The sequence below is a fragment of the Narcine bancroftii genome, chromosome 7 (assembly GCF_036971445.1).
Source record: "Narcine bancroftii isolate sNarBan1 chromosome 7, sNarBan1.hap1, whole genome shotgun sequence".
Lineage (NCBI taxonomy): Eukaryota > Metazoa > Chordata > Chondrichthyes > Torpediniformes > Narcinidae > Narcine > Narcine bancroftii.
Genome location: NC_091475.1, coordinates 197,985,275 through 197,998,517, shown reverse-complemented (window position 1 = coordinate 197,998,517; position 13,243 = coordinate 197,985,275). Strand labels below are relative to the sequence as shown.

Here is a 13,243-nt window from a genome sequence, read left to right as displayed (position 1 = left end):
ATCCTAAAGATGGATCTGGGACAGAGATAAAGGGATGCTTGCAAACAAAGGTAAAAGTTTCACTGAAGATCGAATGTAAGCAAGAACCAGGTGATGACTTAATTAGACTAACAAATTTTAATTGCTATGACTTTCAAAGTTTACAAAAATAATCATTGAGTTTATATTAATCTATACTAATAATATGATTATATTCTTTACTATTTTATTTCTGAGTTACTGAAAATGGCGATTTTTTTAATTTTTTGTTTATTAAAACTTTTCGCGGTTTTTTTTTACATTCGCCATTTTCTCTTTGTCTTTCTCCATAAAATCCTTCTTATAAGTTTAGTTGGTGGATCTTACCTTAATATTAGGAGCTGCCGTCTGAAAAATAATCATTGAGCAAGCATGTTAAACCCTAATATTTTTTGTTGTAGATATGTGCTCTATTCTTTGGACCTGTACAATGACAGCGCCCATTATGCTCTTACTAAATTCAAAAAGCAGTTCCTTTATGATGAGATTGAAGCTGAGGTAATTTTTAATGTTTTTTTTTAAATTAATTCTGTTTGTATCTTTTATTGAGTATTTAACTCACAAGCTGAGGATTTGTAAATTTGAATTGAATTTCACTGGTCAGGTTTTATGTCAGATAGTAAATATTTTTGTGTGCATTTTTAGGTCAATCTCTGCTTTGACCAATTTGTGTACAAGTTGGCTGACCAGATATTTGCCTACTACAAGATTCTGGCAGGCAGGTAATGTTGAAAACCAATATTCATATTTTAGAAAATGTGCAGTAAAAGTTGCTGCATTTGAATGATTTTACAATATTGTGATTATTTTCTTCAGCCTCCTTTTAGATAAGAGGCTGCGAGCAGAATGCAAGAATCAAGGAACACCTATACCAATGCCTCCATCAAATAGATATGAGACTTTATTGAAGCAAAAGCATGTTCAGGTAAGGGCTCCTTTTCTTTGTACAAAATTGAAAGCTCAAATGCTGTGCTGCAGGAAAAAAAAACATAAAAATGAAAGATGAGATTAAATCTTTATATAACCCTTTTCTGTTTCATAAGATCCATTCAAATGATTGTTGTTGTCTTTTTTGTAATGCAAATTATGAAAAATAGAGCAGTACATCTCAGTACAGGCCCTCCCATTCACAATGTTGTGCCAACCTACATAAACCGACCACACCCTGTCAATCTAATAACCCTTCCTCCCTCATACTCCATAACTACTCTAATTTTTTGTTCATCCATCTGCCTGTCTATTAAATGTTCCTCTTGTGTCAGCCTCAACCACTACCCCTGACAGTGCATTCCAGATACCCACCACTGTGTGTTTTTAAAAAAAACCTACTTTTGATATCTCCCCAAAATTTTCCTCCACTAATCTTAGCTGTCCTTTAGTACTGGCCATAACCATCCTGCCCTTCATAACCTTATACACTTCTATTATTTCCTCTAATTCTCCATCGCTACTAAGAGAAAAACCCAAGCTCTCTCAACCTTTCCTCAGATATTTTCTACAATCCATGCAGTATAATGGTAAATCATCTCTGCACCCTCTATAAAGCTTCAACATCCTTTCTATAATGAAGTAACCAGAACTGATTGTTGTCTCACCAGAGATTTATAATACTGCAACATTCCTTCACGGTTCTTGAACTCAATCCCCAGCACATCCTACACCTTGTTAAGCACCCTGTAACCTTTGCAGCAGCTTTGAAGGAGCTGTGGTCTTGCGATTTCAAGATCTCTGTTCCTTCACTCTGCTAAAAATTCTCCCAGTAACCTTGTACTTCGACTTCGATCTTCCAAAATGTATAATTTCACACTTTTCTAGGTTGACCTCCACCTTTAAATTCTCCACCCAAGTATGCATCCTGTCCATATCATGTTGTCATCCATGACAGCCCTCTTAAACTATCCAAAGTCTTTGAGTTGTCTGCAAATGTAATAACCTTCCCCTAACTTCCTCATCCAAGTTATTTATTAAAATCACCAGGAGCAGAGGTCCCAAAACATACCCCCAAGGAATGCCACAAACCACTGACCTCTAGTTAGACTACGCTCCATCTACTACCACTCTCTGCCTTATATGGGCAAGCCAATACAGAAATCTATGCAGCCAGGTTTCTATGGACCCCATGCCTCCTGACTTTTTGGAAGATGGGGAACCTAGCCAAACGCATTTCTAAAATCCATGTAGACTATATCCACCGTTCTACCTTCAGTTTATTTTATCACCTCATGTTTGGAGATACTTACTTTCAACCATCTCAGAAAAACAGGGAAAATTCTTGATTCTGGTCATTTTGTTCTGTGTCAGATACTTAATTAATCTTGATGTATTAATATTCTAAATCTTTTGAATGATTAGCTTCTTGGTAGATCAATAGACTTGAATCGACTAATCACTCAAAGAATTTCGGCAGCAATGTACAAATCATTGGAATTGGCAATTACACGTTTTGAGAGTGAAGACCTCACTTCCATTGTGGTAGGTGCACTGTATTTATTTATTTATTTAAAAGAGGTGCACTGTATCTATTTATTTATTTAGAAGAGGTGCGCTGTATTTATTTATTTAGAAGATGTGTACTGTACTTTAGAAGATGTGTACTGTACTTTAGAGATGTGTACTGTACTTTAGAAGATGTGTACTGTACTTTAGAGATGTGTACTGTACTTTAGAAGATGTGTGCTGTACTTTAGAGATGTGTACTGTACTTTAGAAGATGTGTACTGTACTTTAGAGATGTGTACTGTACTTTAGAAGATGTGTACTGTACCTTAGAGATGTGTACTGTACTTTAGAAGATGTGTACTGTACTTCAGAGAAGTGTACTGTACTTTAGAAGATGTATACTGTACTTTAGAAGATGTGTACTGTACTTTAGAAGATGTGTACTGTACTTTAGAGATGTGTACTGTACTTTAGAGATGTGTACTGTACTTTAGAAGATGTGTACTGTACTTTAGAGATGTGTACTGTACTTTAGAAGATGTGTACTGTATTTAAAAAAAAATGAAGCTATGAAAAGCATTGAAACTATTTGTGTTGTGTTTAAATACATTTTTGTCACTTTCATTCTGCTGTTTTGCTCATTTTACCCCTTGTATCATTACGCAGCCTTCTACTAAACAGTAAGCTACTCATTGACAGTATTTTGATCTCTGATAACCAGAGATGCAATTCTGCAAGCAACAATGAGATTTTATTGGGGGGGGGGGGGGGGTTTAATGTTATGGTTATGCAAATGCACTCTTTTGCAATAGAATCTATTGCCTGCCTTGAAAGAATTGCATTAGTAAAATTATATGAAGCCTTTATATAATAAAAAAACTGTGAGGACAGTCTGGTGTTTCATATGACTATGTCACCATGGTATAGCATTGATGGACATAAAGTCCTGATCATTTCCCCAACTTTTCTCATAAAAATAATCTTGGTCATATTAACTTGAATTGATAGATTTAACATCTCAAGGGAAATTTATAACCCATCTCCAGATTTTCTCCAGGAATCCATTTCAGCTTAATTTTTAAAATTGGACTTTTTCATTGAATGTAATAATAAAAATTGTGCAGTTTTGATTTGGATAAGATGTAAGGGAAGAAATTACAAATTTTGTTTACAAAGGAAAATTAATAAATGGAAAGCAGATGTAATTGAATCTTGAAAGTTGGACATGCTTGGAGAACAAATGTGCAGAATAATGGGGAGAAAGGTGGGGTGTTGGACAAAATTTTGCAAGTCTGTCACTGCCAGATTCTGAATCCCAACATATAGTACAATGCCTTTACCCAGTAAACCTTGAGGCAAGTTGATTGCTCAAGCTTCAGATGTCTAATTTATAATATTGAGCACTTATTTTATTCTGATTTTGGTTCTTTAGGAACTTGAAGGTCTGGTGGAAGTCAACCGTATGAGCCACAAGTTGCTTAGTAGATACTTAACCCTGGACAGTTTTGATGCTATGTTCAGGGAAGCCAATCACAATGTATCAGCACCATATGGAAGAATAACACTTCATGTTTTCTGGGAGCTCAATTACGATTTCCTTCCAAACTACTGTTACAATGGCTCCACACAAAGGTTTGACTCTGTTTTAATTATACGAGTATAAAATTGTGACATCATCTCTCTGATAATTGGCTCAATGATTTCAGGCTTTGTCACCAGGACTTGCACTAATTGAAATTTTGTTTTATTTTGTGTAAGACACGTAGTACATAATATAGTATAACCTTTGATCAATTTAAATGAGGTAGATGCAAACCAGCGTTTGTCCAGGACACTGATTTCCTTATGGCCTTTTCCTGTGACATGGTACAAGCAATTCATAACTATTAGCTAACATTTTAAATTTATACCATGTAGCGGGTCGCAGAGGCTCCCATAGGCCGCAGGAATAGCAGTCGAATCGGCCAATCACGGCCAGCGGATCGCAGGGGGTCCAATCCGTGCCCACTCATCTGGGACAACCAATCAGCAGTTGGCCTCACTCAAGCCATGCCTTGGTGGTGACACGGTAAAAGACAGATCTGCAGCCCAATAAAGCCACTGTTGATTACACTCACTTGGTGTGTGAGTCTTCTTTCAACCTCAAACTATAACTGTAGCGACCCCACTATACTGGTGACCCCGACTGGTCCAAACAGTGCTTTGGACCCAATGATGGAGGAACAGCCTGCGATCAACACCGTAGCGTTGAAGCTGCCGGTTTCTAGACGTTGCAACCATGGGTGTGGTTCCAGCAGGCCAAGGTGCAGTTCACCATTGCCCGGGTCTCTGCAGATGATACTCTCTACTACCATGTGGTCAGTGCTTTCGATCAAGACACCGAAGCCTGTATCATTGACTTCCTCAAAGCAGCCCCTGAAGCACGGGATGTATCTGGCCATCAAGGAGCTATTAACCTGCACTTTCGGGCTCTCGAAGCGCAAGTCCGCTGCCTGACTGCTGCACTTCGATGGTTTGGGGGACAGGGCCCCTTCTGCCCCCATGAGCGAAATGCTCGCTCTCAATTATGCCCACACCTCTTTCCCGCTGTTCCAGCAAATCTTTCTGGTGTGGCTGCCTAAGGTGATCTACCTGCTTATTGCAGAAGAAGACTTTGACAGCCCCTGGAAGGTGGCTGCCCGAGCAGACGTGCTTTGCTTAAACAGGTGACGGCACCTCATCAGCAATACCCGGCCAAGAAGCCAGCTGTCTGACCAACCAACCACCCGATTGATGCAACCCTTCAATGAGAAGTTCTGTTTTTATCATCAACGGTGGGGTACCGTCGATGCCACTCCCACTGTGCATTCCAGGGAAATGCCAAGGCCGGCCGTCGTTGATGGCTGCGATGACCAGCCAACTGCACGGCCTCCTCCATATCCAAGACTCCCTGTCAGGCTGATGTTTCTTGATGGACACCAGGGCACAGTACAGCATCCTTCCCCTATTCAGCCCAGAAGCCTGCAGCAGGAAGGTGGGCAGAGAACTTCAAGCCGCAAACATTCAGACATTTGGCACCCATACAGTTGCCCTCCACTTTGGATACAGACAATTAACTTGGAAGTTTATGGTGGCGGCCGTGCAACAACCGTTACTGAGTGTCGATTTCCTGAGAGCTAACTCGCTACTGGTGTCAGCTGGTACACTCCCGGACATTTCAGACACTCGCTCAAGGGCACCTAACTTACTAACCCCCATCTGCACTCAGTGAGTACTGCCAACAACTAATTTCCTCTCCATCACTATGCCCTATTTCAACTCTGTGGAACCTAAACACTGGATGAGACACCAAATTATTATGGAGGGCCCTCCCCCTCCACTCCAAGCCAGAGCATGGCGTCTTCCCCCCCCCTCCCCCCCGAGAAACTCAACCTGGCTTGAGAAGAGTTTCGAAAGATGGAGGAACTTGTCATTGTGTGGTGCTTCAATAGACTATGGGCCTCCTCCCTCCATATGGTACCTAAGACAGTGGGAGGTTGGAGGTTGTGCAGAGACTGCCACTGCCTAAACGAGGCTACTACGTCTGACAGGTATCCTGTGCCCCATAATCCAGGACTTCACCGCTAATCTGCTAGAGACATGGATATTCTTTAAGGTGGACCTCATTAGGGATTATCATCAGATCCCAGTCCACCCTGATGACATTCCCAAAACTGCCATCATAACTCCCTTTGGATTGTTTGAATTCCTCCGCATGCAATTCGCGCTGAAAAATGCGGCTCAGAATTTCCAAAGGTTGATGGACACAGTGGGCCGGGATCTGCACTTTGCCTTCGTCTACCTTGATGACATTTTAATAGCCAGCCACACCTGCACCGAGCACGCCACTCACTTGAGACTATTGTTCTCCAGGCTAAGTGAGTTTGGTTTAATCATCAATCCGGCCAAGTGCCAGTTTGGCCAAGAGACGATTGATTTCCTGGGCCATCGCATTGACCAACATGGAGCCAGGTCATTACCCACCAAATGGACACTATTCGTTCCTTCCCCAGACCAACAACTGTGAAGGGACTGCAAGGGTTTGCTGGTATGGCCATTTTTTATCATCACTTCGTACTTGCAGTGGCCCGCATCATGAGTCTGCTATTTCCCTTCATGGCAGGATCCAGTAAAGATTTTCAATGGACACGGGAGGCGACCAAGGCTTTCCAAGCAACCAGACACCCTAACCAAAGCCACCCTCCTTGTGCATCCAAGGACAGATGCCCCGACCGCCCTCACGGTAGACGCCTCCAGCACAATGGTCAGGGGTGTACTTGAGCAACTGGTTAACGGACAGTGGCAGCTGCTGGGATTTTTCAGTAAATATCTCAGGCCACCATAGCTGAAGTACAGTGCCTTTGATAGGGAGCTGCTAATGCTATACCAGGCAATTCGGCATTTCTGTTACTTTCTGGAGAGCAGTAAGTTCAAAATTTACACAGACCACAAACCACTTGTCTTTGGTTTCAGCAAGGTGCCAGACCTGTGGTCAGCCAGGCAACAGCGGCACTTGTCCTACATATCTGATTTTTGACAGACATTGAACATATCACTGGCAAGTCCAATGTGCTATCCGATGCCCTATTCCCTCCGGTTATCCTAGCAGTGCACGGACCCCCTCTTCCCCCCCCCACTGGGTATCGACTATGCGGCGCTGGCTGATGTGCAGCATATCGCCCTAGATAACTGCTATCTGCTCTGTGACATCTCAACTGGTAAATTGCGCCCTGTCATTCCAGTCACATGGAGGAGGCAAGTTTTCGATTTGGTCCACAATTTGGCTTACCCCACTATCAGGACTACAGTTAGAATGATGGCCAACAGGTATGTTTGGCACGGCGTCCATAAAGTGATCACTCAGTGGGCCAAAACGTGCTCAGTACCAGGCCTACCAAAACCTTTCAAACCAACATGCCGCCATTTCAGCCACATGCACATAGACATTGTGGGGCCTCTACCTATATCCAGAGATGCACATTATCTATTGACCATGGTCGACCAAATGACTAGAGGCGGTGCTGCTACCTGAAATCTCCATGGAGACATGCATGGGCATTACTGAACGCCTGGGTGGCACGTTTTGGGGTCTACGAACACATTTGACAAGGGGGTCCACTTCACTTCCTACCTGTGGCTTGCCTTAGCAAATGCCCTGGGGATTCAACTCCACCACACCACAGCATACCACTCAAGCCATCGGACTGGTGAAGAGGTTCCACCGACACCTGAAGACATTCTGATGGCCCACTAACTGGGCCAACAAACTCCCTTGGGTCCTCCTAGGCATCCACACCACCCCAAGAGGATCTGGAGGCATCCTCTGCCAAGTTGGTCTATGGCGCACCCCTTGTCAACTGGCTTCTGAGGACTTGGGGGAGCTCCTGGCGGCTACAATGTCTCAATGGCTACAATGACTGCCAAGCATCTGAGCTCACTAGCCCTAGTAAAGCCCAGAGCTCATGGGCAAGCCAGCACCTTTGCCCCAAAGAACTTTGCATTTTTGTCCAACGGGGACTCCACTGGCCATCTCTTTAGCCACTTCATCAGGCACAATGGCTCCATCTGCGTGTTGGACATTGGTGACAGGGAGGAGACCTGCATGCTCGACCGGCTGAAACCGGCCCATTTGAACATTAACCAACCAATTACTCACCCGACCCTACGGTGCAGGGGTCAGCTGCAAAAGACAGTATCCTGATCGCTGGTTCTTGGGGGGGGGGGGGGGGGGGAGAGATCTTGAAGGCCCACGGCCTGCTCCACAGGCTGACACAGCAAACAACCGTCGACAACGACGATTGGGTAGACAACATGCGGAATGAGACACTCGCTTCCATAGACTGCAGGAATAGCGGTCAAATCGGCCAATCCCCGCCAGTGGATCGCAGGGGGTCCAATCCAGGCCTGCACATCCAGGACAGCCAATCAGCAGTCGGCCTCACTCAAGCCATTGCCACAGTGGTGACACAGCCAGATGCCTGTAAAAGGCAGAGCTGCAGCCCAATAAAGCCGTTGTCAATTACACCTCCTTGGTGTGTAAGTCTTTCAACCTCGAGGTATAACTGCAGCGACCCCACTACAATAGTATCATTTGATGTAGTAAGGTGCCCATAGGAATTTAATTAGGCAGTCATTTATGCTGAGTTAATGAATAAAATTTCAGCATCGGTTATTTAAATTCTAATTAAGGATCTCATATTGAAAAGCAAAATGTTTCTATCCACAGATGTTGCCTGACCACCTGATCGTTTCCAACATGTTTAGATTTTATTTCAAATTTACAATGTCTGCAGTTTTAAAAATTTTCATTTACGTACATGCTGTAGTGTTCTGTGTTTGATATTTATGTTGCCTGCTTCTATTCTATGTAGCATTAAAATCTGTGTACATTCTTTTATCATTCATCAAATTTTATTTATTTTTGTCTGGGTCTTTGAAGTATTCCATTTTGTCAGGAACTGGCTTTCAATTTCCTTTTGTGACCATAATTCTATCCTGAACAATACCATAATCCCCTATCAACCCTGTCCCTTTTTGATCCAAGTCGTTTCTCTCTCCCAACCTATAGATTTTGAGTTGCACACTTCTGTTAAAAATGTATTCACTGTTTTTTGCCATCTTTTAAGGAAGATATACAGTACAACTCCGATTATCCAAAATTTATTTCGGATAAACGGTTTTTTGGGTGAACTGGTCTTTTTTTTAAACAGTCCAGAAGCAACAGCAAATCATTTGTAATAGTGTTGAAACAACAACAAATAGTTTTAATTCTCACCAAAAAAATGCTGGCCACTGCCGATTACTAATACCTCCCTCCGTGGCCCTGCTCTTGCCCAGGAGCCCTAGGTCCATTGCCACCTGGAGCCCAAGGTCCGCTGCTGCCGCTACCAGGAGCCCAACGTCCCCAGTCAGGTGCTCCAAAAAAATTTTGGATAACTGAGGATTTCGGATAATCAGAATTGTACTATACTTCCAAAAATTCAAAGGACAAACCTAGCCTGTCAAACCTTACCTCGTGAGGGAACCTGCCCGTTCCTGGTATAACTACAATAAGATTTGTGTTAACTTCCCTAATTACTCACTGTACTGACAAGCCTTTTGAGAATCTTGCAATTGGTCAATCAGACCTCTGCAATCTCTCATTTAGGTAACAAGCATTTTATTTCCTGCCATAATGAATAATTTCACATTCCTCATCTTACATTGGTGTTTACCACATCGTTGCCCATGCACTTAACCTATCTATATCATTTGTAATTTTTTCATACTCTACACAACATGTTTTCCTACCTATCCTTTATATTACCAAATTTAGTGACCATAATTTTGATGCCTTCATCCAAATATTTAGATAGATTTAACAAAAAAGTGGAGAGCCCGGCACTGATTCCTGTGGCATTCAACTCATTATTTCGTCAACCAGAGAAAAAAAAACATGCCCATTGTTCAGCAGTGCATTATGGTCATTATCATTTCAACATGTTACCTGTTCTGCAATAGCCTTCTGTGCAGCACCTTATCAAAGGCCTTTTCAAAATATAAGTGTATTTCATTTACTGATTCCCTTTTGTTCAGTGCTCATTACAACTTCAAAGATCTCCAATTTATTGATCAAACATGATTTCACTTTTGCAAAATCACGTTGACTTTGCCTAATTTCCCTGAATGTTTCTTAGTGCCCTGCTGTAATGGCTTTACCCGGTAGCTTCTAATATTTTTTCTGTGACAGATGTTAATCTAGTTGACTTCTAGTCTGCTGCTGTTTGTCTCCCTATTTAAATAGAGGGTCTTCATTTCGAGTCATGGAATTTTTCAAGTGTTCTGCCCAACATTTGCCCACCAAGCTGGTGAGATTTGCATGGAAAAACTAATAGTCGTTTCAGTTTTTTTGGCTGGTTGAGAATCATGGCTGAATGTAAATGAACAACTGAATCAGTCTACGTTACCAAGGTCATTGTACTTCCAAAGCTTTTTTTTTCCCACATGCACTTTCAGCCATTTCAAGATCTTGAAGGCAAACTAATACCAGAACAGATGAGGCTGGTGAAGCAAAATATAGTGCTTCCTTGCCACCAGTGGGTGGCAGTATCATTGCTTTACCTGTTTTTTTTTGCAACCTCCATCAGGCAATGTTTCATTCAACCTAATGACATTGATATCACTGTTCAACTAAACAGTCATACTTGGAATGTATACTTTGCAATTAACTGTTAAAGAATTTAAGATTTTTTTTCATATTTGCATCAGGTCACACATTGTAATTATACCTGTGGGGAGAAAAAAACTAATCAATTTAGGTCACAAGCATTTTATTTCCTGCCATAATGAACAATTTCACATTCCTCATCTTACGTTGGTGTTCTTATTGCATAGGTTTGTGCGGACTGTTCTGCCCTTCTCTCAAGAGTTTCAAAGAGATAAGCAACAAAATGCACATCCACAATACTTGTATGGAACCAAGGTTAGCACATTCTGTACCATGTTTTATTTCCTTATTGTAACTCGCATTTTGTGTTAAATGTTCTAAAAAAAAATAAAAAAAACTTGTTTCAACCAGTAGAATGCTGATTCTCCATTTAATGGAGCACTTTTACCATTTTGTTAAAGTTCTATATGAACTTGAAACAATCGCAGCCTCTGAATATTCAAGAGAATAGTATTAATTAAACCTTATAAATTTGTGTGAATAAATCACACTGAACAACTTTTAATCTTCTAGTAGGTTTCTGTATCGATACTTGGAGAGAGTAAAAGGGCATACAGTAACATTCCAATGGCCCACTGTTGAAATATTTGGAAATTCCAATTGTTTGGCATTTGATTCACCACGTTGTTTGGCATTTGATTCACCACGTTGTTTGGCATTTGATTCACCACGTTGTTTGGCATTTGATTCACCACGTTGTTTGGCATTTGATTCACCACGTTGTTTGGCATTTGATTCATCACGTTGTTTGGCACTTGATTCACCACGTTGTTTGGCTCTTGATTCACCACGTTGTTTGGCATTTGATTCACCACGTTGTTTGGCATTTGATTCACCACGTTGTTTGGCATTTGATTCACCACGTTGTTTGGCATTTGATTCACCACGTTGTTTGGCATTTGATTCACCACGTTGTTTGGCATTTGATTCACCACGTTGTTTGGCACTTGATTCACCACGTTGTTTGGCACTTGATTCACCACGCTGTTTGGCACTTGATTCACCACGCTGTTTGGCACTTGATTCACCACGTTGTTTGGCACTTGATTCACCACGTTGTTTGGCACTTGATTCACCACGTTGTTTGGCACTTTATTCACCACGTTGTTTGGCACTTGATTCACCACGTTGTTTGGCATTTGATTCACCACGTTGTTTGGCATTTGATTCACCACGTTGTTTGGCATTTGATTCACCACGTTGTTTGGAGGTCCTTGAAAATCATCAGTTCTTGAGCACCTTCAAGTTACTGATTTCACTGGAAAATTATTGTAATTTGTGGAACATCTCAAAAAATAACAACTGTAATTAAAAGTGTGATGGTAGCATCCAATTATTCAGAAATCCAGAAGTTTAGCATCACCAAAGACCAAGTTTGCTGGATTATTAGAGCTTTTCCATACTTGGCTATCTTGAAGCCTGGAGTTTATATTGCAAATTGTGAAATGCAGCAGTTATGTTGTCCAAACATAAGAAATAGGTTTTTTAAAATTATCTCTCGAATTCTCATTCTTTTTAGGTTTACCTTTTGTTTTGTCGTTTTGCATTTTCTCTCCTTTCTTTATTTTTGGTTGTTTCCAAATTGACTGTAACTTGGATGGATGTAGCTTAGTTAACACGGCAAGACATCAAATGGGACCTCTGAGGTATTAGCAGGTAACGTTCGATGCTGAGCTACGTCAAGGGGCATTAGAATGGATGACTTAAAAATTTAGTCAATGAGGAGTCTTTGAAAAGAAAGAAAGGAAGTCTAAGAGGCAGAGTGAGTGAATAATTGACTTTTAAGCTTTCAGATAGTTCAACCTCTTCAAAGCAAATGCATTTTGGAGGAGGATATCCCCTCATTTGGGTGTATCTTTGCCACCCATTCCAGTGCAACATTTCTAAAGGACTGTTACCATTGTGACTCAGAAGAATTCTTCCATGTCCATCCACTTTTTTTTATGGTACTTTCCTAAATGACAGCAGGAGACACATGCTCTTTTAATGCATGCATTCCCTTCTAGGTTCAGGTGAATAAGCAATTAACTTGTACATTTTCTAATTTTGTGCACTGCATTCGGTGCTCACCATGTGGTCACTTCTCTTGGAGAACATGTACAGATTGGGTGAATGGTTTACAAGAACACCTCCCTTCAATCTGCAAAGATGACCCTGAATTCTCATTAGTTCTCCAACCTATTCCCATTCTTGCCTATACTAGGCCTCTGGCTAATCCAGTGAAACCTAATAGAAGCTCAAGGCAGCACCTAATTTTCTGTTTCAACACAGAAGGGAATAGGCCCTTCAGCCCACGTCTGTGCTAAATATGATGTCCAAATCAAACTAAAACTCTCCGGCTTGCATCAGATGGATGTCCTTCCATCCCTTCATATTTGAATGTCTAATTAGAAGTCTCTTAAATGCCACTATTGTATCTGCTTCTGCCACTACTCCTGGCAGGCCATTCTAGGTATCTTGCAATGTCTGTAAAATATTTCCCCTACACATCTCGCTTACAATTCTTCTCCACCTTTAAACGTCTTCCAGTGCATGATGTTATTGCCCTGTCTAACCAAAGTT

The 13,243-nt window shown here is 41.5% G+C and overlaps 1 protein-coding gene across 3 annotated transcripts in view; it reads left to right on the top strand.

The window, feature by feature from the left end:
* The window catches only part of cyfip1 (cytoplasmic FMR1 interacting protein 1), a 146,284-nt gene that overhangs the window by 111,518 nt on the left and 21,523 nt on the right, over window positions 1-13,243 (top strand). For all 3 annotated transcript variants that reach the window (XM_069891924.1, XM_069891925.1, XM_069891926.1), the window contains 6 exons: window positions 420-516; window positions 664-740; window positions 835-943; window positions 2,371-2,490; window positions 3,890-4,089; window positions 10,849-10,936. In XM_069891924.1, coding sequence (XP_069748025.1) covers window positions 420-516; window positions 664-740; window positions 835-943; window positions 2,371-2,490; window positions 3,890-4,089; window positions 10,849-10,936 — 691 coding nt within the window. The remainder of the gene's footprint in view (window positions 1-419; window positions 517-663; window positions 741-834; window positions 944-2,370; window positions 2,491-3,889; window positions 4,090-10,848; window positions 10,937-13,243) is intronic.